Source organism: Mus pahari, chromosome 11 (assembly GCF_900095145.1).
Source record: "Mus pahari chromosome 11, PAHARI_EIJ_v1.1, whole genome shotgun sequence".
In the NCBI taxonomy this organism is placed as follows: domain Eukaryota; kingdom Metazoa; phylum Chordata; class Mammalia; order Rodentia; family Muridae; genus Mus; species Mus pahari.
In genome coordinates this window covers 27,606,275-27,631,391 of record NC_034600.1, presented here as the reverse complement: position 1 = coordinate 27,631,391, position 25,117 = coordinate 27,606,275, and the positions used below count along the sequence as shown (strand labels likewise).

The 25,117-nt window shown below is 40.2% G+C and overlaps 1 protein-coding gene across 3 annotated transcripts in view; it reads left to right on the top strand.

The window, feature by feature from the left end:
* Nucleotides 1-25,117, top strand: part of Polk (DNA polymerase kappa) — a 59,467-nt gene that overhangs the window by 16,787 nt on the left and 17,563 nt on the right. For all 3 annotated transcript variants that reach the window (XM_021208726.1, XM_029543870.1, XM_029543869.1), the window contains exons 2-6: nucleotides 4,073-4,237; nucleotides 6,328-6,447; nucleotides 14,500-14,652; nucleotides 18,258-18,389; nucleotides 21,135-21,288. In XM_021208726.1, coding sequence (XP_021064385.1) covers nucleotides 4,103-4,237; nucleotides 6,328-6,447; nucleotides 14,500-14,652; nucleotides 18,258-18,389; nucleotides 21,135-21,288 — 694 coding nt within the window. In that variant the 5' untranslated portion in view covers nucleotides 4,073-4,102. The remainder of the gene's footprint in view (nucleotides 1-4,072; nucleotides 4,238-6,327; nucleotides 6,448-14,499; nucleotides 14,653-18,257; nucleotides 18,390-21,134; nucleotides 21,289-25,117) is intronic.

The window sequence follows — 25,117 nt, the reverse complement described above, 5'->3', positions numbered from 1 at the left end:
TTCACCCTGTCATTTATGTGTAGTATAAGTGAACCCTGATTTGGAGGTCACTGATGGCATGGGGGCTTCATTAGAGTTCAGTATAGAGGCTTGGATGCCATCCCAATTGCAGCTCACCAGCTGAGTTATCAGACAGAATGCATGTAACCTTGCTGAGGTTTTGAATTTTTCTCTTTCTGATAAATACCCAGAAAGAATAATCCTGAGGATCATTAAATCTGTTGTGCAGGTTGTTATATAGTTTTATGTAAATATTTTTGAGTAAAACTTTTTAAAATACATTATTGTGTGTGTCTGATGTATGTGTGTCTGTCTGTGCATCTATCTGTGTAAAACTGGTACAAGCATGCCACAGAGCATGTGTGGAGGTCAAAGAACAACTATTGGAAGTTGGTTCTCTGCGTCCACTGTGGGAAGTGGAGATTGAATTCAGGCTGTCAGGCTTGCATGACAGGCATCTTATCCACTGAGCTATATTGCTAGCTCATATGTATGGTTTTATACAGACTGGTCTTCATTGTTGGACTCAAGTATTCCTCCTGCCTGAACCTTCCATGGTTTTTCTTAGCTTTAAAAGTGGTATAACATTGCCATGTAATCACTTCCTGGGAGTGAATGGATTTTTTTTCCTATAGTTTTGCTATTAGAATTGAGCTCTATATATAGTTTATATGATTGCAACAGAAGTTGGCATGTAGAGAACTGTTGGCATGTATGGTAGTGTTATTTTATATTTGTTCTCTATATAGTGAATAAAAACTTGAGGTTTAACAAGAGCACCAAGTTTATAAATGAAGCTCAACTACAGCTAAAATTACGTACTGACATAGTGATAGTGGTTGACTTCAGTAGAACACTCTCACCTGCAAACATCCAGACAAAAACTAAACATAAATACTGAAGTTAAATGTCATAAATCAAATAGACCTGTATTTACAGATATTTATAGAACATTTCACCCAAACACAAAAGGATATACTTTCTTTTCAGAAGCTTATAGAACTTTCTCCAAAACTATGTACTTGTATACAAAGCAGTAAGTCTCAACAGATACAAGAAAATTGAAGGGATGGAGAGATGGCTCAGTGGTTAAGAGCACTGACTGTTCTTCCAGAGGTCCTGAGTTCAATTCCCAGCAACCACATGGTGGCTCACAACCATCTGTAATAGGATCTAATGCCCTCTTCTGGTGTGTCTGAAGACAGCTACAATGTACTCACATAAATTAAATAAATAAATAAATCTTAAGGAAGAAAGAAAAAAGAAAGAAAAGAAGAAAAAAGTTGAAATTAGAGCCTGTATGCTATCTGACCAACATGGATGAAATCTGGATATCATCAACAGCAGAAAGCTTAAAAACTCATAGACACTGAGCAACTCACTATGGAATGAAAAATGGGTCAAGACAGAAATCAAGAAAGAAACCATAAAACTTTTTAGAAATGAATGATAATGAAAACATAACACATCCTATCCTAGGGGTCAGGATGTAGTCAGTTCTAACAGGCCAGTTGATACCACTCAGTGTCTACATCACAAAATTGGACAGATCTCATGTTAGTAACCTGGTAGCACGCCTGAAAGCTCTAGGACAACAACAGCAGCAGAAGCAGCAAAAAACACTCAAGATGGCAAAAAATAACCTAAGGGCTGAAGTCAATGAAATAGAAACAAAACAGAATAATACAAAAAAATCAATGAAAGGAAGAGTTGGTGCTTTTGAGAAAAATCAGTAAGATTGGCAAATCCATAGTCAAGTTAACTAGTAGAAGGAAAGAGAAAATCAAATTAATACAGTGAGAGATGGAAAGGGGACATGAGAACAGACACAGATGAAATCCAGAGAATAATGACATACTTTAAAAATCTGTAATCAACTACACTGGAAAACATAAAAGAAATGGACAAATTTCTTGACATATATGGCTTTCCAAAGTTAAATCAAAATCAGATAAGGAATTTAAGCAGACCTATAACCCCTGATGAAATAGAAGCAGCAATTAAAAGTTTCCTCCCAGCACCCGGGAGACAGAGGCAGGCAAATTTCTGAGTTCGAGGCCAACCTGGTCTACAGAGTGAGTTCCAGGACAGCCAGGGCTACACAGAGAAACCCTGTCTCGAAAAACCAAAAAAAAAAAAAAAAAAAAAAAAAAAAAAAAAAAAAAAAAAAAGAACACATCAAAATTATTGTCCAGTTGTCTGATCAACTTGGCTTCAACCCAGAGAGGCAGAGATGGTTCAAGATACATAAATTAATATATGTAATGCACCACATAAACAGACCAAAAGATAAAAACCACATGATCATCACATTAGATGCAGGAAGGCCTTTGACAAAAATCCATCATCCCTTTATGTTAAAAGTCCTGGAGAAACTAAGGATACAAAGGACATGCAGCAACACAGTAAGGTATGTTACAGCAATTCCACAGCCAGTGCCAACCTAAACAGAGAGAAACTTCAAGCATTTGTACTGAAATGAGGACCAAGAGAAGACTGCCCACTCTCTCCACACATATTTAATACAGTACTTGAAGTCTTAGCTAGAGAGCAATAAGCCAACTGAAAGAGACCACAATTAGAATCGTTATAGTGACCCCACCTATAAAAGTATTTTGCTACTGTTGTGAATTGTAAATATCTGTGTTTTCCAATGGTCTTAGGTGACCCCTGTAAAAGGGTCATTTGACCAACAAAGGGGTTGTGATCCACATTTTGAGAACCACTGTCCTAACCATATATGATATAAAGCAATATAATATCTCCTATTCTTCTATACCCATAGATGAGTCCCTCACTCATCCCTCATCAGAGAAACAACTTCATGCCATAGATGGGAACTAACACAGAGAACCACAACTGGGCAGTATGCAGAAAGTAAAAGATTCTGGAGCACTGTCTTAAATAGAGGTCTTCATCAAACCATTCCCTTAGGAGTCAGGGAACTGCAGCAGAGGAGGCAGAAGGAATGTAAGAGCTAGAGGGGATGAAAGACTCCAAGAAAACAGGGTCCTCCGAACAGGACAGATTCACATAGAAACTCAGAGAGACTGTGGTCACACACACTGCCTGTACACATCTAAGCCTAGATGGTCCCACTGCTGAGAAGGGGACTAGGACCTGAGTCCCCAACCCTCACCAAGAAGCAATCTGTACTTGATATCTGCTTGCAACTGAAAATGTATTTTCCCCAACGGAGTTTCCTGGGTATATTAACCATACTTCAGGGTAGGCCCCACACCCAGCAGTAGATGTTGGGTATGAATTTGGGTGGGCGGGAAGCACATGAAAAAAAGCTTTTCTATAGAAAAAAAATGAGGTATGAACTTGGGTATGTTTTTTTTAACAAATGTGTAGTCATTTTCCAGCAAATTTATGTTAGCAGACTTGTTCTGAGACTCCTGTTTTTCTATCTGGAATAGTATCATCTGTCTTTTGGGGCTATTTAGCACGTATATGTAGGGCAGCAAACAGCATAGCTGGCACAAAACATGCAGGAAATGTTCATCCCTTGTTTCCCAAAAGACAGAAAGCTAAAGATAATAATGGCAAAGATTTGAGTAGGGTCTGGTTTTGGTTTTGGTTTTGGATTTGGTTGAGGGGTGGTGGGGCGGGGGGCGGGAGGTGGGGAGTGTTGTTCAAGACTGGGTTTCTCTGTGTAACCCTGGCTCTCCTGGAACTCATTCTGTACACGAGGCCAGCCTCCATCTCACAGAGATCCATCTACCTGCCTTTGCTTCCCAAGTGCTGGGATTAACAGTGTTCACCACCACCTCTAGCTGAGGAGGAATTTTTCAAGAACTAAGAAATGTTTTTGTTTATTCAGACAGGGTTGCATGTAGCTTGAACTAGCTTCAAATTTATTATATAGCTGAGGAAGACCTTGAACTTCTGATTCTTCTGTGCTTCCCTAGTGCTAAGATTACAAGTGTGTGCCACCCCTCTCAGATGCTATGCTGGGGGTTGGACCCTGAGCCTCTTGCATGATGCGAGCCCTCTACTTAATGGTTGTTGTCTCCAGCCCTTGTATGCACACTTTTTGAAGCAGTACGTATTTTGTATGCCTTTGCAGATAATAAGGAAGAATTACTGTGTTTGCATCATGGATAACACAAAGGAAAAGGACACCAACTTCAGAGACGACCTTCTGCTCCGCATGGGACTAAATGATAACAAGGCAGGCATGGAAGGGTTGGATAAGGAGAAAATTAACAAAATTATCATGGAAGCCACAAAGGTGTGTTCACGCTTCTTTCAATACCTATGATTCGGTTTTTAGTATAAAGCCACTAAGTTTGACTTACTATCCTTTTTATTAATTAAAAATATTTTAATACAGCATCAAGCTACAAAATGTGTAAATGCCTTTCAAATCTGTTGCTCTTGCTACCAAGCTTTCTACTTAGAATTTGTATAATATGCATATAAAAGCAAAAGAAGGCACATCTTTTCCTCTTTTTCTTTCCTCCCACATAAAAGAATATTATAATTGAATGGGGGGGTTATACTTGTGTATGTGGATGTAGTTTATTGATCTAATCAGAATTGTTACTGATTGACAAGTCACTTTTATCTTTTGATTTTATAAATAGTACTGCAGTGAGGGTTTTTTGTTTCTTTTCTTTCTTTTTTTTTTTTTTGGTCTAGCCCTGACTGTCACGGCAGTCATTATGTAATCCAGACTGGCCTTAAATTCATAGAGCTTTGCCTGCCTTTGCTGAGATTAAAGGCATGTGCCACCATACCCCGCTTACATCTACTAATCTTATATGTGTGCAAGTGCAACTGTAGAAGAGATATCTAGAAGTGGAATTGCTCTATAGAATACAGATAACATGTATACAATTTTTATGAGTTACTAAATAAAGAGCCACTTTGTCTATTTATAGCTCTGTACTGGCTAGTTTTATGTCAACTTGACACAGCTGGAGTTATCACAGAGAAAGGAGCTTCAGTTGGGGAAATGCCTCCATGAGATCCAGCTGTGGGGCATTTTCTCAATTAATGATCAAGGGGGAAAGGCCCCTTGTGGGTGGGACCATCTCTGGGCTGGAAGTCTTGGTTCTATAAGAGAGCAGGCTGAGCAAGCCAGGGGAAGCAAGCCAGTAAAGAACATCCCTCCATGGCCTCTGCATCAGCTCCTGCTCTCTGACCTGCTTGAGTTCCAGTCCTGACTTCCTTGGTGATGAACAGCAATGTGGAAGTGTAAGCTGAATAAACCCTTTCCTCCCCAACTTGCTTCTTGGTCATGATCTTTTGTGCAGGAATAGAAACTCTGACTAAGACAAGCTCTCCCTCCATTATATGAATTTATATATCACCATATCAAAGCTGCAAGGCAAGACTGTGTTTTTGAATGTTACGATTTGCCAAGTTGAGGTAACCATTTAGCACTAACAACTCAGTCAAAAATGGTCAAACGATATGAACAGGCATTTAAGTGAAGAAGATGTACACACGTCTCAAACACAAAAAGATACTCAGCATCATTAGTCACTAAGAGAAGGCAACTTAAAAAAATCCCTGGGAGATGCTATTCCCACTACTGTTAGCCAGAATAGCTATAATAAATAAGGTAGTGGAAAGTATGGCCCGGGGTATGGGGAAGCTGGCACAGAGTTCATATGCAGAAACAGTAATGATTCGGTCATGGAAAACAGTTTGACAGTTCCTCAAAGGGTTAAACATGCATTGCCGTATGACACAGAAATACCCTGTTGAATGCATATTAAGAGGAATGACAATGTATGCCCAAGCAAAACTATTTATAAATCTCTATACTAGCATTTTCATGATAGCCAAATGTAGAAACAACTCATTGTCTGCAACCTGATTAATTGACAGCCCCTTGTGTTCAGTGGTGGAGCCATTGAGAATTGATTCACTGGCGAATCTGTTTATGATTTAATACTAAATAAAGTTCTGAAAAGAGACAAGGAAAGGAGAACACTGATGAGCCCGTTGCTGGGACCTATGCTACGTGACAGACTGCAGTGAGGGCTTCCTTGCTTTCGTTTGTGTTCTAATGCAGATCTTAACTCAGATTGCTTCTATGTAGTACTGTCTCACAAGAATTACATGGTTTAGGAGGGTGTGCACACTTGCGTGCTTGTGCATGCATGCATCATGTGTTTAGGGCCTCATGCATGCTAGGGAAACATCCTTTACACTTAAGGAAACTGATGGGAAAAGGTGAAGTAATTTTCAGATTACCCAACTAACTTTTGAAATCGGTGTGACTCCAGAATCACACTGTTAGCCACTAAGTTGCATACTACAGCAATGCTTGCCTTCTAAAACTTTTCTTATGCTTCGCTTTGTCTGCAGGGGTCCAGATTTTACGGAAATGAGCTGAAGAAGGAAAAGCAAGTCAATCAACGGATTGAAAATATGATGCAACAAAAAGCTCAAATTACCAGCCAGCAACTAAGGAAAGCTCAATTACAGGTATTTATTCAGTTGCTAGGGGGAAGTTGGTAGAATAGGAATTAATAACAGAAGTGCAGCACTGTCAAGTCATAACAGCAAACAGGGTGAGGTGGAAGTGCGCATTACATTGCTACGCATGCGCATTCCACATGCGCATTCCACAGGCGAGGCTCCCTAAGCCTTGCTCTGCACCTTTCCCTGTGCGGAAGAGGAAATGGAGCTTTAGGTGACTCCCTGGCTTCAAAGGACAGACAGTTGCAGGATTGGAATTTCACCAACACACAGCATATGTTGTTTTTATCGTGTGTGTGTGTGTGTGTGTGTGTGTGTGCTTTGCAGCTTGGCTAGGCTGTAAGACAAATATGGCCCATTTGAGGGAGAGGAACTGGGTGGGGACTCTATCAGAGTAACTGTGTTTTAGTAAAAATAAGTTACACTACAAGTTAAATAACAAATGCACATGAGGTTTTGTTTTTGTTTTGAGTTTTTTGTTTGTTTGTTTGTTTTTGAATGAACCGATTTCTAAACACCTAGAGGTTTTTATGTTCTCCAGAAATTTCAAGGGGTGAGAGATAAAAAAAATTCAAAGTTCTCTCAGCTACTAAAAGTTATTTCTTTTTTTTTTTTAACTTATTCTATTAGATATTTTCTTCATTTACATTTCAAATGCTATCCCGAATATCCACTATACCCTCCCCCCACCCTAAAAGTTATTTCAATAGAAAAGTTTGGAAGGAACCAGGGTTCAGGGGACCTTATGAGAGATTGACAGCTCAAGGCAATCATGTTTCTGCTGATCAGACTAAAGGTGTAGGTGAGTTCCTTCCCTATTAAAATCTGACTCCGTGTTAACAAAGCACTGGGTACAGGAAAACACTCTCTACAGATAAGGAGATGGACAGAGAAGGCAAGGTGCTTTTCTTACTACCCAGAACTGAGCACACTGATAAAATTGTCAGATGAATCTACCATGCCTCAGAATCTTCGTCTTTCAGTGGAGTTCAGAGATCGTGCACTTTCTTTGCTGAACTATATCATTTTTTATAAACACCTTTTCAGAAGATTATTTTAATTTGTTGTTGGTAGTGGTAGGTATTTTGTTTTTTTGATTGTTAGTTTTGTTTGTTTGCGTGTGACAGGATCTCACGCTGCAGCCCCGGCTGGCCTCAGACTCCTGATGATCCTCTTGCTTCAACCTTCAGGGGGCTTAGATTACAGGTGTGAGGGACCGAACCCCGTTACAAGATAATTTTTAAGTGGCTGCTATTGTCACAAAAGATGACCTGAGTGTTGGATCAGTCATCATTTTTGACAATTCATTGTATTCCACTGTGTAGAAATACCCTAACATTTACATTACCGAACCTTGGCTCCAGTCTCTATTTTATATACACTTCTATGATGATAGTCTTCTATCTTTGCACTCTGGTATAGTTATTTTCATCAAAAATTACTAATTTACATTTTCAACATATAAGTGTTGCTTTCTTCAAATGCTTCTTTAAAACCAGATTTAATCAGTTTTGTTACTTTTCTCATGCTGATTTTAATTGCCTTTTATTGAGGCAGAGAAGAAACTCTCCTCACATGGCACTCACCCTCTCATTATGAGATGCGTTTGTTATAAGACAGGTTAAGTGGGTGGCATAAGAAAACCAAAGTAACAGCTTCTTCTTATATAATAAGAAGTAATCGCTTGTTACATTACTGTTCCTGTGGAGAGAGGAACAAACATGCATTCACCCAGGATAGTCACTGATGACAGGTGGAAGAAACAATCCCATAAAAGTTTGGGCTGGTGAGCCAGTGAGGGTAAAGGGTGAGGTTACCTATGGGAGGATGAGTGACATTTTAGTCCATCAAGGGTGATGGCCTAAGTGCTCCATAGATGAAGTCCCTCCCTCCTTCAGGTAACCTCCTATGTACTTATACCCTCCAATGAAGGTGTGTAGCTGGACAGGAGTGCATGCAGATGGGGAGCAGCGTGCCCAGGAAGGAGTGAGTGCTTGTGGTCTGGAGTGTGGTCCAGTCACCCTTCTCTACTCTTCCTGGGAGGGAATGTCAATAGGATGGATCTTGTGAGAGTCCCCTGCCTGTACTCATAGTTGTTCTGATGTCAGGATAATATTAGCTACGCTGTGCCTACAGTTCCATGACATCCTTGGCTCTGATTATCATAGTAATTTCTGACACAAATTTTCCTTAAATCTATTCTATTATCTACACTAGTCTATTATCTCCTGGTGTTATAATTACTGGCCTGACAAAAGTAATCCACATTCCATTTCCTGGTGAGGAAGATGTAGTATGGGAGAGGGGGGATTAAAAGCAAATCATTTGCTGTCAAACAAGTGAGAAAGAAGTTGTAAACAATATTTAAACTCACATTCTTCTGGCAGCAACTCAACTTACAGGGCCACACATGACTGCGAGAGAAGCTATAAAATGTGCTCTCTAGCTGGGTGGCCATCTGCCCAGCCTTTCTGTTTAATGGAAAGAATGGGGAGATATATTTAGATGTTTAACAAACAGTCCAGTGCTATCTTCTTCCATATCTCTAGAGTTTATTATCAATTTCTCTTCATTTATGAGATTGTATGTATTAAGGATTTCTCTTACCACAGATCCTAAATGTGTTTTCAATACATCTTTTAATTTTGATCACATACTTTAGAAGCTTATCTAGTCAAACCTAATGCTGTTCTTTTTAAGACTTTTATTTTAGGTTCATAGAAAAGCTACACAGAAAGTAAAGATCTCCATGCCCTCACTTGGGCTAGCCTCTAGCCAGATCTCCCTGCCCTTACTTGGGCTAGCCTCTAGCCAGATCTCCCTGCCCTCACTTGGGCTAGCCTCTAGCCAAGCACTCTCTCCCAGAAGTGCACTACACTTGTTGCCTACTATGGTATGTCTTTATCATATGTCAATAATTTATTATTAGTGTTTTCTGCTTTAAAGGTGTAGACAAGTTTATAGCAGTATATATTCACCATTACAGTACCAATAACTCCACTACCATGTGAGTTATTGCCCTAAAGCCCTTTGTGACCTATTTGTCCATTCTTCTCTTCTGCTCATCCCTGGAGCTCTGATCTGTTCACTGTCCCAGGTCCCACCCTGGCCAGCATCAGAATCCTACTGTGCACAGCCTCTCCACACTGGCTCCTTTCACTTACTGATGTACGCTTAGATTGCTTTATGTTGTTTATGGCTTGATCGGTCACTGTTTTCATGTGCTGAATATTATTCTTTATCCAGATGTCAAGCAGTTTATCCATTTCAGTACTGGAGAACATCGTGTTTACTTCCTAAGTTCTGCCAATTAGGAGTAAGCTGCTTATAGATACCCATGCTCTCGTACATATGTGGGCATAAGTTTTCAACTCCAGTTAGTAAATGCAAAGGGATATAATTTCCTAGGTCATGTGATTTAAAAGAAGTTCACTTTTTATAAGAAACTGCCAAACTGTCTTCCAGGATGACCATACCTTTTGACATTCTCATCGTGAAGTATGAGGGGCCCTGTCGCTCTTCGTTCTGACCAGTCTTTGGTGGTGTTAGTGTTCTCAGTTTGGGCCATCCTGACACATGCAGGATGATGGTGTTACATCATTTTACACTGCATGTCCTCACTGGCATAGAGTGAGGAGTCGCATTTCATGTGGTTAGATGTCATGTATAAATCTCTGGCCAGGTGTCTGTTAAGGCTTTAGGCTTAGATTTAAATAAGATTGTTGACTTTTGTTTTGTTTTTTTATTGAGTTTGAAGAATCCTTTGTGTATTTTGAGTATCAGTCACATACTGACTTTTATTTTAAAAATATTTTCTTCTAGTTTAACTTATCTTTTGACTCCCTTGATAGTAATTTTCACTGAGCAGACATACAAAATATGTTTCAGTTAAAGTGTGAAGGATTTTTTTTTCCTAAGTTTAAAAAATTGCGTTCTGTATAAAATAATGCTGTCTTTAAATTGACCTTATTCTGTAAGCAGTTTGCTTTGGGGACTTGCTAGGTTTAATGGTCTGTAATCTACATATATCTTTCATAGAAGCTGTACAGACACAGAGGAACATAGCTGGTGTGTCACTCTGACTTTTGGGGGTTCATACGAATTTTGCAGTTTAACGTCCAGATAACCTGAAGGACTAGAAAGTGCCTTCCATTGAACAGCAGAATTTCAGATTTTGTTCCAGTTGTGCCAAGTGTTTGCTGGGAGCCTCGCTGGCATCTCTCAGAACAGGAGTGGTAGGAAATGTACTTTATGTTGATTATTTAATTGTTTCATTTGTTGAGCTTCCTCTAAAAGAGGCTGTGTGCGTGGGAGGAGGCTGAGGAAGTCCCAAGGAGACAAGAAGGTTTCAGAGAATGGAGACATTTTCATAGGAAATGTTTCTATTTTGTACTCACATTTTCCACATGCTAGATTTGATTATGTGTGATATGATAGTGTAAATTCCTGCTGGTCAGGCCGAGGTAAGAAATCTGCATGCATGAGTCAGGCAGTTTGTTTGGACCCTCTTTGAGTATCCTCCACTGGACTCCACCCTCACCACACTCCTGGAAGGCAGGCATCTGGTTATCATATAAACTATCTTCTAATGAGCTCGTAAACTGGATAAACAAGCATCCACATTCTGTTAAGTGAGGCCACACAGCCAATCCGTGCATTTCGACCATTTTAACAACTGCCTTTGCTAACTTGGACCAACTCAGTAGACTTTATGGAGATACTAAGTCAAAATAAAAAGCAGAATTTCCAAATATTGTCCTAAATGTAGTAGAAATTGAAGATTTTGAAAAGAAATTACTTTAGTATAGAGTATGGGTATGACAGTGTTAAAGACTGTTCAAAGTCTATTAGCCATACATGGTATTCGTGGCTCTCACCCCAGCACTCAGGAGGCAGATGGGTCTCTGTGAGCTCTAGGCAAGCCTGTTCTACATAGTGGGTTCTGGGGCAGCCAGGACTACATATAGTTTCCAAAACAAACAACTTCAACAACAAAGACAAAAAACCAAAGCCTGTGTTAGAAAAGATAAGACAAAGAAAACAAACTTTGGAGTAACCGTTTCCCAAGTCCAGCTCTCCCATGTCAGCTCTATGACTCAAAACAAATCTCTTAATCTTAGTAAGCTTTCATTTTCTCATTTATAAGACTAATAATTGTAATCTCTGAATTATTTCGACTAGTAAGTGAGTTTTTGTGGGAAGCACTTAACATATTATATGACATACTCCATAACTGTCCCTTCTACCTTAAAATGAGAGGTAGTCAGTGAGCCCTTGCCGTACCTCTCTCCAAGAACACATTGTGCAAACATCTCGTTATTCCTTCAACAACCTTTTGCCATTAGTTTATTAGAATTAAGGATCATAAGAGAGGGCTAACATAACCACTGTGCCTAATGAGAAGCATCACTGAGACCCAGAGAAAAGTCCCTATTTTTAACCCCAGTGACACATGAGTTCTCAGAAGTAACAGGAGGAAGAAGGTAACAGCCACAAAGTAGACTGTGAAAGGCCTCAGGGGAAAGTGATAAACGAACCATGGACGAGAAGTAAAGAGGAAGAAATGTTGGAAAGCTAAGGCAGGCGCTGTGCACTGGGGAGAGCAGAGAGCGTTCAGACGGGATGGGTGGGTGACTAAGGAGAGAGTAAAGGAAGATGGAAGAGATGACTCACACTGTGAGGCTTCCTCTAGGCAGCTGCATGCCTGCATCAAGTACGAGAGAGTTCACAGAAGAGACCATCCCAGCGTTAATCATGAGTGTGAGGCGTTTTCCCTCGAGGTTGCCTTTCTCTTTGTTTTTTGCTTCTCTATATTATTCCAAGCCAAAATATTTCAGGTGCCACTCCTTTATTCTTACTTCATTCATATTTTAGGCATATTGTAATTATTATAGCTTATCTACTACAAGAAGGGCCACAGTGGAAACAAGAAATCAAGCAGGAGTTTCATCGCATATTTGAGTTGACCCACAAAGGCTGTGGCAGAGCTCAGGGTATTCTAGATAGGGGCAGCCCGAGAAGGCAGAGTCCCTCAGGTCAGCAAGAGGGGCAGGCTCAACTGGAGTAGGCCTGTGTACACTGTCAGGGTCTGCTATAGGCAGATGGGATTCAGGTCTCGTTCCTAAGAGAAGAGCTGCAGTTTTAATCTCCAGCTCGTGGGTGGGTGGCTAGTGTGTCTGTTCTAAGACCACAAGTATTCTGTAAGTGAAGGCGAGGCTGAAGTAAGTATGTGCTTGGGGGATGGACAGGCACAGCGGTGCCTCCCCTCCATGGCTCTCCATCTGACTAAAGGACTTGCTTTCCTTAAGGAGCTCACTGGGTTCTCCGGGGCTGTTTTCTTCTCTTCTTGGTTGCTAGGTTTTGCCTCTGTTGATCCTTTCAGTAGTAGATTCCATGTCCTGTGTGTGGGGTGCTTGTTTTATAGCTGTCTTCTTTGAGTTATGTTAATGATCTAGGCAGCTTCCTTATAGGTTGTCAAAATTAAACCTGTCCCATAGCCCTTTGCAGGGTACCCTAGGAAAGCACATATAGAGCATCAGTAGAGGTCCCCCATAAAAACAGGGTATAGGGATGTTTGCTGTGTAATCTTTTCTTTACTTGCCTATTTTATTTCTGTCTATGTTCGCTTCTCTTTTTCCTTTCAACCCAATAATTTTTCTCTGAAGAGGCAAAAAAATGTTTAAAGATTACAATTCTGCATTGTTATATTTGACATGTATATTAAAGTTTTATGAAAAATAAGCTACATCTTCCATTTTTAATTGGTATTGGTATAGAATAACCGTTTCAGATACTAGCTCTTGTCCTGGCTGGTTTTATGTCAACCTAACAGAAGCTGGACTCAGGGAAGAGAGACTCAGAACTGAGAGAATGCCTCCATAAGATCAGGCTGTGGTCAGGCCTGTAGGGCGTTTTCCTAGTGATTGACATGGGAGGGCCTAGCCCTTGGTGCCACTCCTAGGCTGGTGCCCTGGGTTCTAGAGACCAAGCAGGCCGAGCAAGCCACTAAGCAGCACTCTCCATGGCCTGTGCCAGCCCCTGCCTCCAGGCTCCTGCCCTGTTTGAGTTCTTGCCCTGACTGCTTTCAGTGATGCTAGAACTGTGAGTGAAATAAACCCTGCCTCCCCAAGTTTCTTCCCTTCATGATGTTTCATCACAGCAACAGAACCCTAACCAAGACAGCCCCAAGACATAGTTTTACAGAAGGAATATTTACTCTGTACTTCAGCATGTTCACTGTACATTGTGCAGCATCATGTCATGCACCAGAGGTAGAAACTCTTAGTGTGCATTTCCTTTGTTCTATTTTAAGACATTAACAATTTGAGTCAAATGGGAATTGTTTGATTTGCCTAAATAGAAGCATTCAGTTATAATAAGTTTATTCAAATCAGTTCAGCAGTTCATCATTTGACGCAGGTAACTGGGATGGCTCGTTTATTCATTAAATACTTGGTAAGTTCCTGCTATGTTCCTGGAAGAACAGAAAGAAGAATCACTAGGAGCTTACATTTAAAAATAGGCTGTCAGTCTGCGTAGAGGGCTCAATGGGTAAGGCCCTTGCTGTGTAAGCAGGAGGACCTGAGTTTGGGCCCCCAGCACCATGTGAAAGTCAGGTGTGGCATCATGTGTGTAACTCCGGCACTGTGTGGGGAGACCGGTGGGTCGCAGGAGCTCAGGTGCCAGCCAGCATAACCAAGAGAGCAAGCTCTAAGTTCACTGAGATATCCTGTTTCAAGATACAAGGGGGAGAGCAACAGAGGAAGAGACCCAAGGCGCTGTGGCCCAAGCACACACGCCTAGGTAAGCATTCACACTTACACACAAAATCAAAAGTAATGACGAAGAATAGGCTGTCTGTGTGAAAAATAAAAGCAGTTACTAGCCTTGATAAACAACAATAAATTGCATGCCCATAGATATAAGAAAATATATACCTAATAGGTGGATGAATGGATGAGTTGATTGGCAGATAGACACCTTCTGAATTAAAGCTAATGACTAATAATGTTTTGATATTATATTGCCTAAAAGTATGTTAACTTTTTAAAAATTAAGGTTGACAGATTTGCAATGGAGTTAGAACGGAACCGGAACTTGAACAATACCATAGTTCATGTTGACATGGACGCTTTCTATGCAGCAGTAGAAATGAGGGACAAGCCAGAGCTGAAGGATAAACCCATTGCCGTAGGATCCATGAGCATGTTGGTAAGTAGGTGAAGACCAAAAACAAAGAGGCAGTTGCATGGGATGTTCGGGTAAGCCTACTGAGGCTTGCCAGTTTGCCGAGTGCTTTTTCATGGTTCCAGGTAGCTCACACAAGCTCAGCCACTGAAACCTGTCAGTATAACTGATCTTACTAATTTTTATTTCCACTTAAGAACAACAACTACAAAATCAGAGAAAATGAGTACCTGTACCAAAGTTCCAAACCTGACAGATCAGCAGAGTAGTGTTGTATTCTTCCACTGCAAATTAAATTTTCAGATGTATTCTAGAGAGTGGAAGAACAGGCAAAGGAAATGTTATGTTTTGAAGGTTTGCAAACTGGCTTGCAGACCAAGTCTGGTCTGTCATCGCTTTTTGTAAAGAAACTTTGTTAGAACAAATGGTTATGACACTTACTTATTTTACTGTCACATTCAAGGAACACATCTGAATAGAGTTGAATAACTGCTAACAAAACACATCTGCAAAAGCTCCCGTGATTATGTGTGTCTGAGCTTTATAGAAAGTGTTGCCAGCCCCCATTTTACAATAACAGAGCTTGTTGATATATTTATAGTGTAATTCATTTTTTCTACAACTCAGAATCATTTGTCTTTCTGACCACTAAGTTGCCTTTTCTTTTGGCTGCCCTAAGCCAAAGTGAAGGGAACAGGAGGCGTGCCTGTGGCTGAAAACACATTCATTCACTAATAGGAGGCGCCCATCTACAGCCTCAGCTCAGAAACGCACCTCTCATCTGAAAGCAGCAGCTGGGGTGACAGGCATCTGTCTCTCAGAAACCCTGAGAGACAAGAGAGGTCTCCCTGTGGCAGACTCCTTCCAGTGCCCCAGATAGCTTATGTCCTACACTTACTCTATTATGTATCTGTAATCCGTCATGAGCTCGCAGGCGGCTAACTAAAGCAATACTTGCGGAAATGTATTCCCTTTCCCATAAACCACCAATGGAATCTGAGAGAAAAGCAATAATGCATATCTGTATATGTGCGTACTTACACACATAACGTTCCGTAGCCATGTTTGAGCTAAACTGGGGACTTTTGAAAACCTCACTTATTTTCTTCCCAACCTAAAAATTAAAACTTCAAGTTCAAAATTGTTATTTTTGTGTGTGTGCTGAGCTAATAGTTTTCCCTTCTGAAGCTAATCGTTTTGTTCAGTAAACTCATAAAAAGCTTATCTGCACGGTAACAGTGGTGCCGCAGGTTAGATGCCTCCAGCCTGCTGCTCATAGGATGCTTCGGTGACTCTGGTGGGTTTTCTTAATTTTCTGAGTTGACTCTGAGAACCAGCACTTCTTCCCCACAGCAGCATCCAGGGTTGCAGAAGCAACCTCTTCTTTTTTCACAGACAACTCTGTTTTTCCTCCTAATTCTTCAGTTTATACAAAGATCAGTAGGGGTGAGTTGGCGCTGTGTCTTCTGGGATCTGGGACATGAGAAATCCAAGATGGATTCACTCCAGTCTAGCACTTTCACGGTGGCGATTAGAATGGCCTCCACCTCACACTTCCTTGTCTCCGTGTGACGCCCCGACACTAAGTGCTGTAATTTACCCTTTTCACACGCTCTGAGTACTCTAGAGTAGCTGCAGAGCTGTGAACATCCAAAGGGGAAGCTGCAAGCTCTTCCGCAAGACTGAGGCTGCGGGACCCATAGCATCATCTCCTGCTCCTTCCTGTAGTTTAAGTTGCTGGGCAGTTCACTGGGCAGGAACTACACTGTACCTTCTGATAAGAGTTAAGTGTAAAAGTATTGCAGCTGCTGTTTCCAATGTACTACAAACCCAAGATGTGAGGGACTCATCTTGTAAAACTTTAGTTCATCAGATCTAGTTTCATAAGATTTACCTAAGAGTTAATAAGTTGTTACTTTATATATATGAGAGTTTTGCCTGCGCGTATGTCTGTGCTACTAAATGCACCTGGTGGCTCCAGAAGCCGGAAGAGAGCACTGGAGTGACCATGGTTGTGGGCCACGGTGTGGGTTCAGGGAATGGAAACTGAACCCAGGTTCTCTGCACAGGAGCCAGTTCTGACTCTGAAGCACTGAGCTGTCTTGGTGGCCTCAAGACTTACTTGTTTGATTTTAAAGCCTTGCTTGGCCTCTCTAGTGCCACCTGCACTCTCTCTTCCAGAGCACTGAGCAGGGGTCGGGACAGTTTTGGAGTACTGTCAAGATTTTTGTAATGGCTTTTCAATGATTAAAGGAAATCTGATATTTTTTTTCTGAAATAATTCCTTCATGTGATAGCCGTGGCCCGCATTTCTCTAGCACTCGCTTAGTTTCCAGATAAAGGCCCCATTCAGTACTAAACTTGGCTGTACATGATATCAGGGTCCTGCCCTTGACCCGGACCACTGGCAAACATCGTCATGACAGGATTTATTAAGTACTCTCGTGTTTTCATTCTTAGACTTTTTAGCATCATGTCCTACCAAACTGTTTTTGAAAAAAAAAAAATCAAGCCTCCAAAAAATAAAACTCAATTTTGAAGGTTTTTAAATTTTTTTAGGTACTTCATTTTAGAGACATGATATTTCTGATCAGATCTTAGGCCTTTAAATTTTTGTTCTGATTAAAAAGAAATTTCAGGCAGGGCAAATGTATACCACTTGCTGAGCATCTCTAATCCAAAACATATGGAATACATTTCTAGAAATGTTGGATTTGGGGCCTTTACCTGCGTGCACATGGATACACATAAACACATGTACATGTATGTACACAAACACAAAACAGTTTGGGATTTTGGAACATTTTTGATTTCAGACTTCCCAGTCAAGGAAGGTTAACTAAAAACAAAACAAAACAAAACAAAACAAAACAAAACAAAACAAAAACCTATGTAATATTCTCAAATATAAAAACTTAAATATGATATACTTCTGGTCCCGAATAGTTTAAACAAACATGCTCTTTTTACATTATATTATACTGATACTTTCTATACATGTTAGTTTGCATAATATGTATACTGATGATATTTTCTTATTACTTTATAACTGTTCTATTTTATTTACTATTAGTTTCATATTGGTTCCACTATCATCCAGGATTAAATATATATTATATTACACATATATGTATTAGTTAGGGTTACTATATATATATATATATATATATATATATACACATACATACATACATATATAAAATGTATATTATATATAATGTATATTATATATATTATGTATATTATATGTATATATTGAAGCTTAATTTTTTAAATTATTTAAAATCATTATTTGCTGTGTAGAACTGGATGACTTTGAACTTCAAACTAGTAGCTCTCCTGCCTTAGACTCCTAATTACTGGAATGACAGACATGCACCACCACATCCACTTTGAAGAATTTTTCATTGTCCTGCTTATTATCTGGTGTCATGCTATAAATTTAGAAGTAACAGTGAGACAGGGTCATGGTTTTTAAGAAAGTCAAGATGTGGTTCAAGACAGTGGCTTATAAAAGAAATGCCCTTGAATTGAAAATGCACATCAGTAATGTGTTTCTTATGAATGCACTGATCGATATCTCCATTTAGGGTTGTTTATTTTTCCCTATGCGGTCCATTTTCTTTCAGGCTACTTCAAATTACCATGCAAGGAGGTTTGGTGTCCGTGCAGCCATGCCAGGATTTATTGCTAAGAGGCTCTGCCCACAACTTATTATAGTGCCCCCAAACTTTGACAAATATAGAGCTGTGAGTAAGGAGGTAAGTGGGCGTCTCACCCCAAGCCCTGTCACTGCCTTCCTGTCACTTGGGCAACTCCAGAGGCCTTAGCCTGTCAAGGTTTGATCTCCCCTGTAGTGAAAGGTGCTGTGTACGGTGTGCAGAACACACCATTGTGTTTCCCGTTGGTCTCCCCTGTACTGAATGGTGAGCTGTGTACAGGGTGCAGAACACACCATTGTGTTTCCCCTTGGTCTCACCTGTAGAGAATGGTGAGCTGTGTATAGGATGCAGAACACACCATTGTGTTTCCCAACCCTTTGCCTTCCATGTATTTTTCATCTACTCTCAATCTGTTGAATGTTTACAATCTTTCAAAACTTTAAGTAGCCTTAATAATTATAACAAAGTTAATTTTCAATACTTTTCTCCATGTAGGAACAATCTAATATTTCTAATATATAGAACCTATACATTTCATCATTAATGACTTCAATTTATTCTAAATAAATTTGTTATTATTATTATTATTATTATTTGATGATGTTGTTGTTTGTTTGTTTTGTTCCAGGCTGGCCTGAAACTCACTGTGTAGCTCAGGCTAATCTTAAAATCTCGAGTGTGAGGGTTGCAGGCATGCACTTAGTTTGATTGGTTGCTTTGCTTACCTCATAATCCTTCCCAGCTACTTGACCATGTAATGCCAAGTAGACTTTAAGGAAAGGGATGCTCCCTCGTTTTGAAAAGAGTGAAGTACGGAGATTTGTTTACTTTGTAAGATTCTGAATGTCTATGTGAAAGGTATCATTCTTCTATTTTCATTAAAACTGATCTGTCATACGGTGCTGGGACTTCTGAGTCAAAATCAAGTGTGCATCCTTTTACACTTCTATTATATAATGAAAATGGCCATAGACTCCTGTCTGAGCATGACCTGTAATTCCTGCACTGTGGAGGCCAGCTTCGACTACTTAGTCACTTTGAGGCCAGCCTGAGCTATATGAGACCATATCACAAAGAAAAGAGGAGGAGGAGGAGGCATCTGTCTTAATATAAAGATATATTTTTATTAATTTTAATTCCACATGTATATTTGTGCCTGTTTGTGGTAGGCGTGCGTGTGCAGATGTCTATGATGACCGTAGATTTCCTGGAGTTAGAACCAAAAGTGGCTGTGAGACACCTGAGCCGGGGGCCAGGAGCTGGACTCTGGACCTGTGGAAGAGCAGTGTGTGCTATGAATTGCTGAACCATCTCTGTAGCCCTGGCATGGTACTCACTCATCCAGACATGCAAGGGGGCTTTAAAGTCATTTATTTTTATTCTACTTCATTCTCCCTAGAAATATCACCCCTATATTAACAGATTTTTTCATTCGAAACAGTCTGTTAAATCAATTGCTTTGTGCCTACTTTTGAAAAAGTGATAGGAAAAGGGAACATACCTTTGATAGTTATTTTTTCTGTATTCATAGTTAAAATAAATACACTATTAAGTACAGGCTGTGAGCAATGTCTATCTAGTTAATATACCAGATGAGTTTCCTGTGTGAATGCAGTATCGATACATTAATGTTTCTGGCCGTTTGTGTCTTGCCCGAGCATTAGGATAACTTTTCTGTTCTCAGAGCTAAGTGCTTGGCGTTCCTGGGAGTGGGCTCTTTTAGTTCTTGGGGCAGTGCCCCGTGCACAGGGAGTGAGAGGTACTAAGCTTCGCCTCCAGGGAGCAGCTCTCGTTCAGTCTTAGGGGCCGGCAGGTACAGACTTTCCAGCATGTCACGTCATTAAAAGATAGTGTTGGCATCTGTTACAGAGTGGCTTCTCCTAACAGAACAAAGCTATGCAAGCACTCTGAATACACATGTGCTGGTTCCCATCACCATTTCCCTCCATTCCCCTCAGTTGTTCATTATTGAGGTAAGATAGAACAGGTTTTTTAATATATAAAACAAAAAGTTTGCTACTGTTCGCTACTGATGTGCCCGCTGTTAAATGTTAGATGAAGAGCAATTCAGCAAAGACCTTTTCTATGGTATAGGCTGTTTTGGCAACCATTTCCTCTTGTTCCTGCTAATTCTTTGATAGTTAAGACAAACAGCAAAAACACTCCTCCACGCTTTCGTGTGATAACGCTATTCCATATGAAGGCGTTTCTGAATTGTCTTAGCTTGATTCTAATCAGTGTGTATATCTCTCATGTCATGATACAACTCTAAATTCACCTAGAATTTAATGTGAACATGCAATTATTCTATAGATTTATCATCTTTCCCAGTCTAGATTATTGTAAATTGTATCTTTATTTTCTATTAAGAATATTGTTCACATTACTATAACTGACTGAAATGTACTGTTCTCTAAAATATGGTAGTACCTTACATTCCTATTTAAAATGAGCAGGCATCTTCACAAACGAGATGGGAGCGAGCACTGTCCTGCCCTCCTCCTGACTGCGACTTTAAACCGCAGTCATCTCTCTCTGTTCCTACCAGAACATTGCCTGAGGTTTATTTGGCTTGCTTGTGTTTCTAGATAAAGGATGCTGGATTCAGGTTGCCTCAGATGAAGCTATTTCATGGTCTTCTGCTTTTGTGATCTATTTTAATGCAAAAGAGAATTTGACAAATATCCACTGGTAGTAAATTATTTATTCCTTAAATCCGTGAGCTATTGATTGCAGGATCATTAATATAGTTGCAAAGTAAGAATATTTGTGCTTCTTTTCAGATATATAAGACAGGAGGTTTTGCTGTGGCAGCAAAATTTCAACTTTGTGTTCTTTTTGAAGGTTAAGGAGATACTTGCTGAATATGATCCCAATTTTATGGCCATGAGTCTGGATGAAGCCTACTTGAATATAACACAGCACTTGCAGGAAAGGCAAGATTGGCCTGAGGACAAAAGAAGATATTTCATCAAAATGGGAAACTGCTTAAAAATCGGTAGGCAGTGTATTAAAAGTACCAACTAAAAACTAACAGAAAGCAGCTCTTTGAATGAACCCAGTTAACTCATATAATAAGATTAGATTCATCTTTGTCAAAATGAAAAATCAGAAACTTAAAATATACCAATCGGGTTTTAAAAATCAAATATATGCAATCTCTTAAAATCAGATGAAAGTGTTAAATCTCCAGATTTTAAGAAATTACATACTTCTTCAGACTATTTGCAAAACAGTTATTTTCTTACTATCAAAGCATTTAGATTACATTGAAGCGAAGGAAGCTTTCTGTTTCAAGTTACTTTCATGGTTGTTATTGTTGAGAGGAATCAGACTTTTAAAAAGATTAGCCCCAAACACACCAAAACCTTTGGTGATTTCATTGTTCTTTGTTCCCCTGGGTTTTCTATAATCCACTTCTAATACAACAGTGTGGCTGTTTCCAACCCTGCAGACATTCACCTCCTTCACCATAGACCTTGCTGTGCCACGTCGGGGAGGGGCAGTGGTACACCTGGATGTCTTCTTCTGTCACTCTCTCTGAGGCAAGGTCTCTGGGGATCTGCAGTTGTCATTGTCCCTCCCATCGCCCTTTACCTCTGAGGCCCTGCTATACCTAGCTTTTATGCTGGTATTTTAGATCCGAACTCAGGTCCTCAAGCTTGCATGGCAAGCCCTCAAGCTTGCATGGCAAGCGCTTTACCCACTAAGGCATCTCCGCAGAGCCTCATGATTCTTCTACACAACTAGAGGATTCGGGACTCACTTCGTATAGATCTGTATTATTTACCCAAAGTGATACCATGAAACATTCAGATGTTACACATTCTGCCTCCAGTCCCTTTGCCAAAAGGGCTAGTACTTCAAATGTCTGACCTGAACAAATGCATGAACAAAGTTCACCCAGCTGAAAAGGTGACCCAGAGGACTCACTCATAAACCACAGCCACATTTCATGTGAGTAACTTCTTCACAGCATCAGAGGACTAGTCAGTGGTGGGCAAGCAGGCTAGTAACCTCCTTGAACAAAACTGGTCGGTCGGTGTGTGGTGGAATTGAATATTTTTCCTTTTTTGTTTTTTGGGGTTTTTTTGGTTTTGTTTTCGGCTTTTGTTTTTGTTTTGTTTTGATTTGATTTTTGACACTGGGTTTTTCTACATAGCACTGAGCCCTACCTGTCCTGGAACTCACTGTGTAGACCAGGCTGGCCTCAAACTTTGAGATTAAAGGCTTGTGCCACCACACCCAGCAGCATCAAATTCTAAGACTCACACTGCTAGGAGCTCCCCTTGTTTTCAACAAGTTTAATACAGATATCAAATCAAAGCCTCATTACCTTATTTCCTAGGGGACTGGTCTTTCTTTTTTCTTTGATGGAAACATCAAAAAAAGAGTAAGCACAGAGGCTTGGAACAACAACAGAAAGATTTTGCCCTTTTGGTATAACCTTATTGTTTGGGCACTAGAGGTAAAAAGGAAAAAAAAAGTAAAAAAGCAAAAGCTTATTCTGTTAGTTTCTTAGCGTTTTTGAGAGACGTGAGGAGGAAATTACTGTTTGATTTTAAGCACCCCCTTAATAGCTACTCTTGCCTTGTGTTTAAAAACAGTAAGTGACTTCCTGTCGGCCAGCGCTCCTTTCAGTGTCCAAGCTGGCGATGATGAGGTGACGGCACAGCAAGGTTGCTCATTTGCCCGGTGTTCTCTTCATCGGTTTCATATTCTTTTTTTTTTTTTTTAAGATTTATTTACTTATTATGTGTAAGCACACTATAGCTGTCTTCAGACACTCCAGAAGAGGGCGTCAGATCTTGTTACGGATGGTTGTGAGCCACCATGTGGTTGCTGGGATTTGAACTCCGGACCTNCNGAAGAGCAGTCAGGTGCTCTTACCCACTGAGCCATCTCACCAGCCCCGGTTTCATATTCTTATGCAAATGAAATGATTTAACTTTTGTTTTTTATACATAATTCCCTGTGGGCTGCACTCTTTCGAATAGCAAACCTTGTATTTCCGGGGTTTGCAGGTGGGCAGGTGGTTGGTGGATCTTTCAGGATTCTTTGTTTCTAGAAATAGGTAGTGAACTGTTGTCCTTATTTGCAAATAGAATATTAAGCATTGTTTTATTTCTGCTTTGCCATACAGATCTAGCTGGCAAGTGTCGGGCTGTGTAGGAGATTCGAACGCTCGCACTTGAGTGCTTGTGATCGGCATGGAGCGCTCTAGTCTGGCTCCATTACTCTGCTTGCTTCAGTCAGGGAGAGTGTGAAGGAGTTTCATTCAGCAGCCAGTTACACAGCCAGGTCACACAGAAGTCAAGTACAGCTGGGGTTGAAAAGATGCTGTGTGGCTGCAGCAGCTGTGATGGCACCAGAGGCAGCATCTTGGCTTCCAGGAGTCAGGAGTAGAGAGCGCCAGTGCGAGTCACTGTTCTGGCGGGGGCTCGGAACCGGCCAGGATGATGGACTGGCCTGCATTCCATCTGTATCCCTTTACCTTGACTTCTATGCAGCCGACTGGAAGAAAGGGCTTCTGGGTATCCCTCGTGTCAGCTGTCCCATCCTCTTACTCCTCCCAAGTTGCTCTAAAGTTTAAAAATCAGAATGTGAAAATGGAAATGGCCTGAAGCACAGATGTAGTGAGAATAGCTGTACTGTGCACGGCCTGCAGATTCAGATTTGAGGGTTTCTATCTATAAAGCAGCTCATACATCATAATTAGAGGTTGCAACTAATCAAGTATAGTTATATTATTTACATATCTGTAAACATTTTCTCTCTCTCTCTCTCTCTCTCTCTCTCTCTCTCTCTCTCTTTGTCTTTCTCTCTCGTTCTCTCTTTCTCTTTCTCTCTTTCTCTTTCTTTCTCTTTTTCTTTCTTTCTCTTTCTCTTTCTTTCTTTCTCTCTTTCTCTCTTTCTCTCTTTCTCTCTTTCTCTCTTTCTCTCTTCCTTCCTTTCTTTCTTTCTTTCTTTCTTTCTTTCTTTCTTTCTTTCTTTCTTTCTTTCTTTCTTTCTTTCTGTCTTTCAAAAAGAGCTCTGGCTATCCTGGAACTCACAGAAACCTGACTGCCTCTGCTTCCCCAGGGCTGGACTTAAAGGTGTGTGCCACCACCCAGCCTTCTTTAAACATTTTCTAAAGACCAAGTTCATTTTTCAAGGAAAATACCTTCAACTGCATCTGGAAATTTAATTTAAGAAAGTTAAGCTCTTATACCTATAATCTCAGCACTCTGAACGCTGAAGCAATAGAATTTGGTGTTCAAGACCAACCTGGACAGGCTGCATAGTCAATGTAAGGATAACCTAAGCTTTAAAAAAAAATGTAATTGTTCCTTCTGTATTTACCTTGATTTGGGAAATATAAGTGTTATGTAATGGGATCAGGAAACTGTTGTTAACCCTATAAACACATTTAAATTTTTTTTATCTTATTTTAAGTTTAGAGAACAGTTTTTAGTGGAATTATTCATGTGAATATTTTTAGTACTGTCATCCTCCTGTCTCACTCTCCCATGTACTTCTTAACAGTAGCATTCTCCAGTATATTGGTGATTATACGTTTTGCTTTAAATTTGGACCTTCATTAGTTGGATCAGACTCTTAAGAGTTTATATAAAGAAGTTCTGCTTTCATTTTGCTGATAGGACCCTGATATAGCTCTCTCTTGTGAGACTATGCCAGTGCCTGGCAAATACAGAAATGGATACTCACAGTCATCTATTGGATGGAACACAGGGCCCCAATGGAGGAGCTAGAGAAAGTACCCAAGGAGCTGAAGGGGTCTGCAACCCTATAGGAGGAACAACAATATGAACTAACCAGTACCCTCC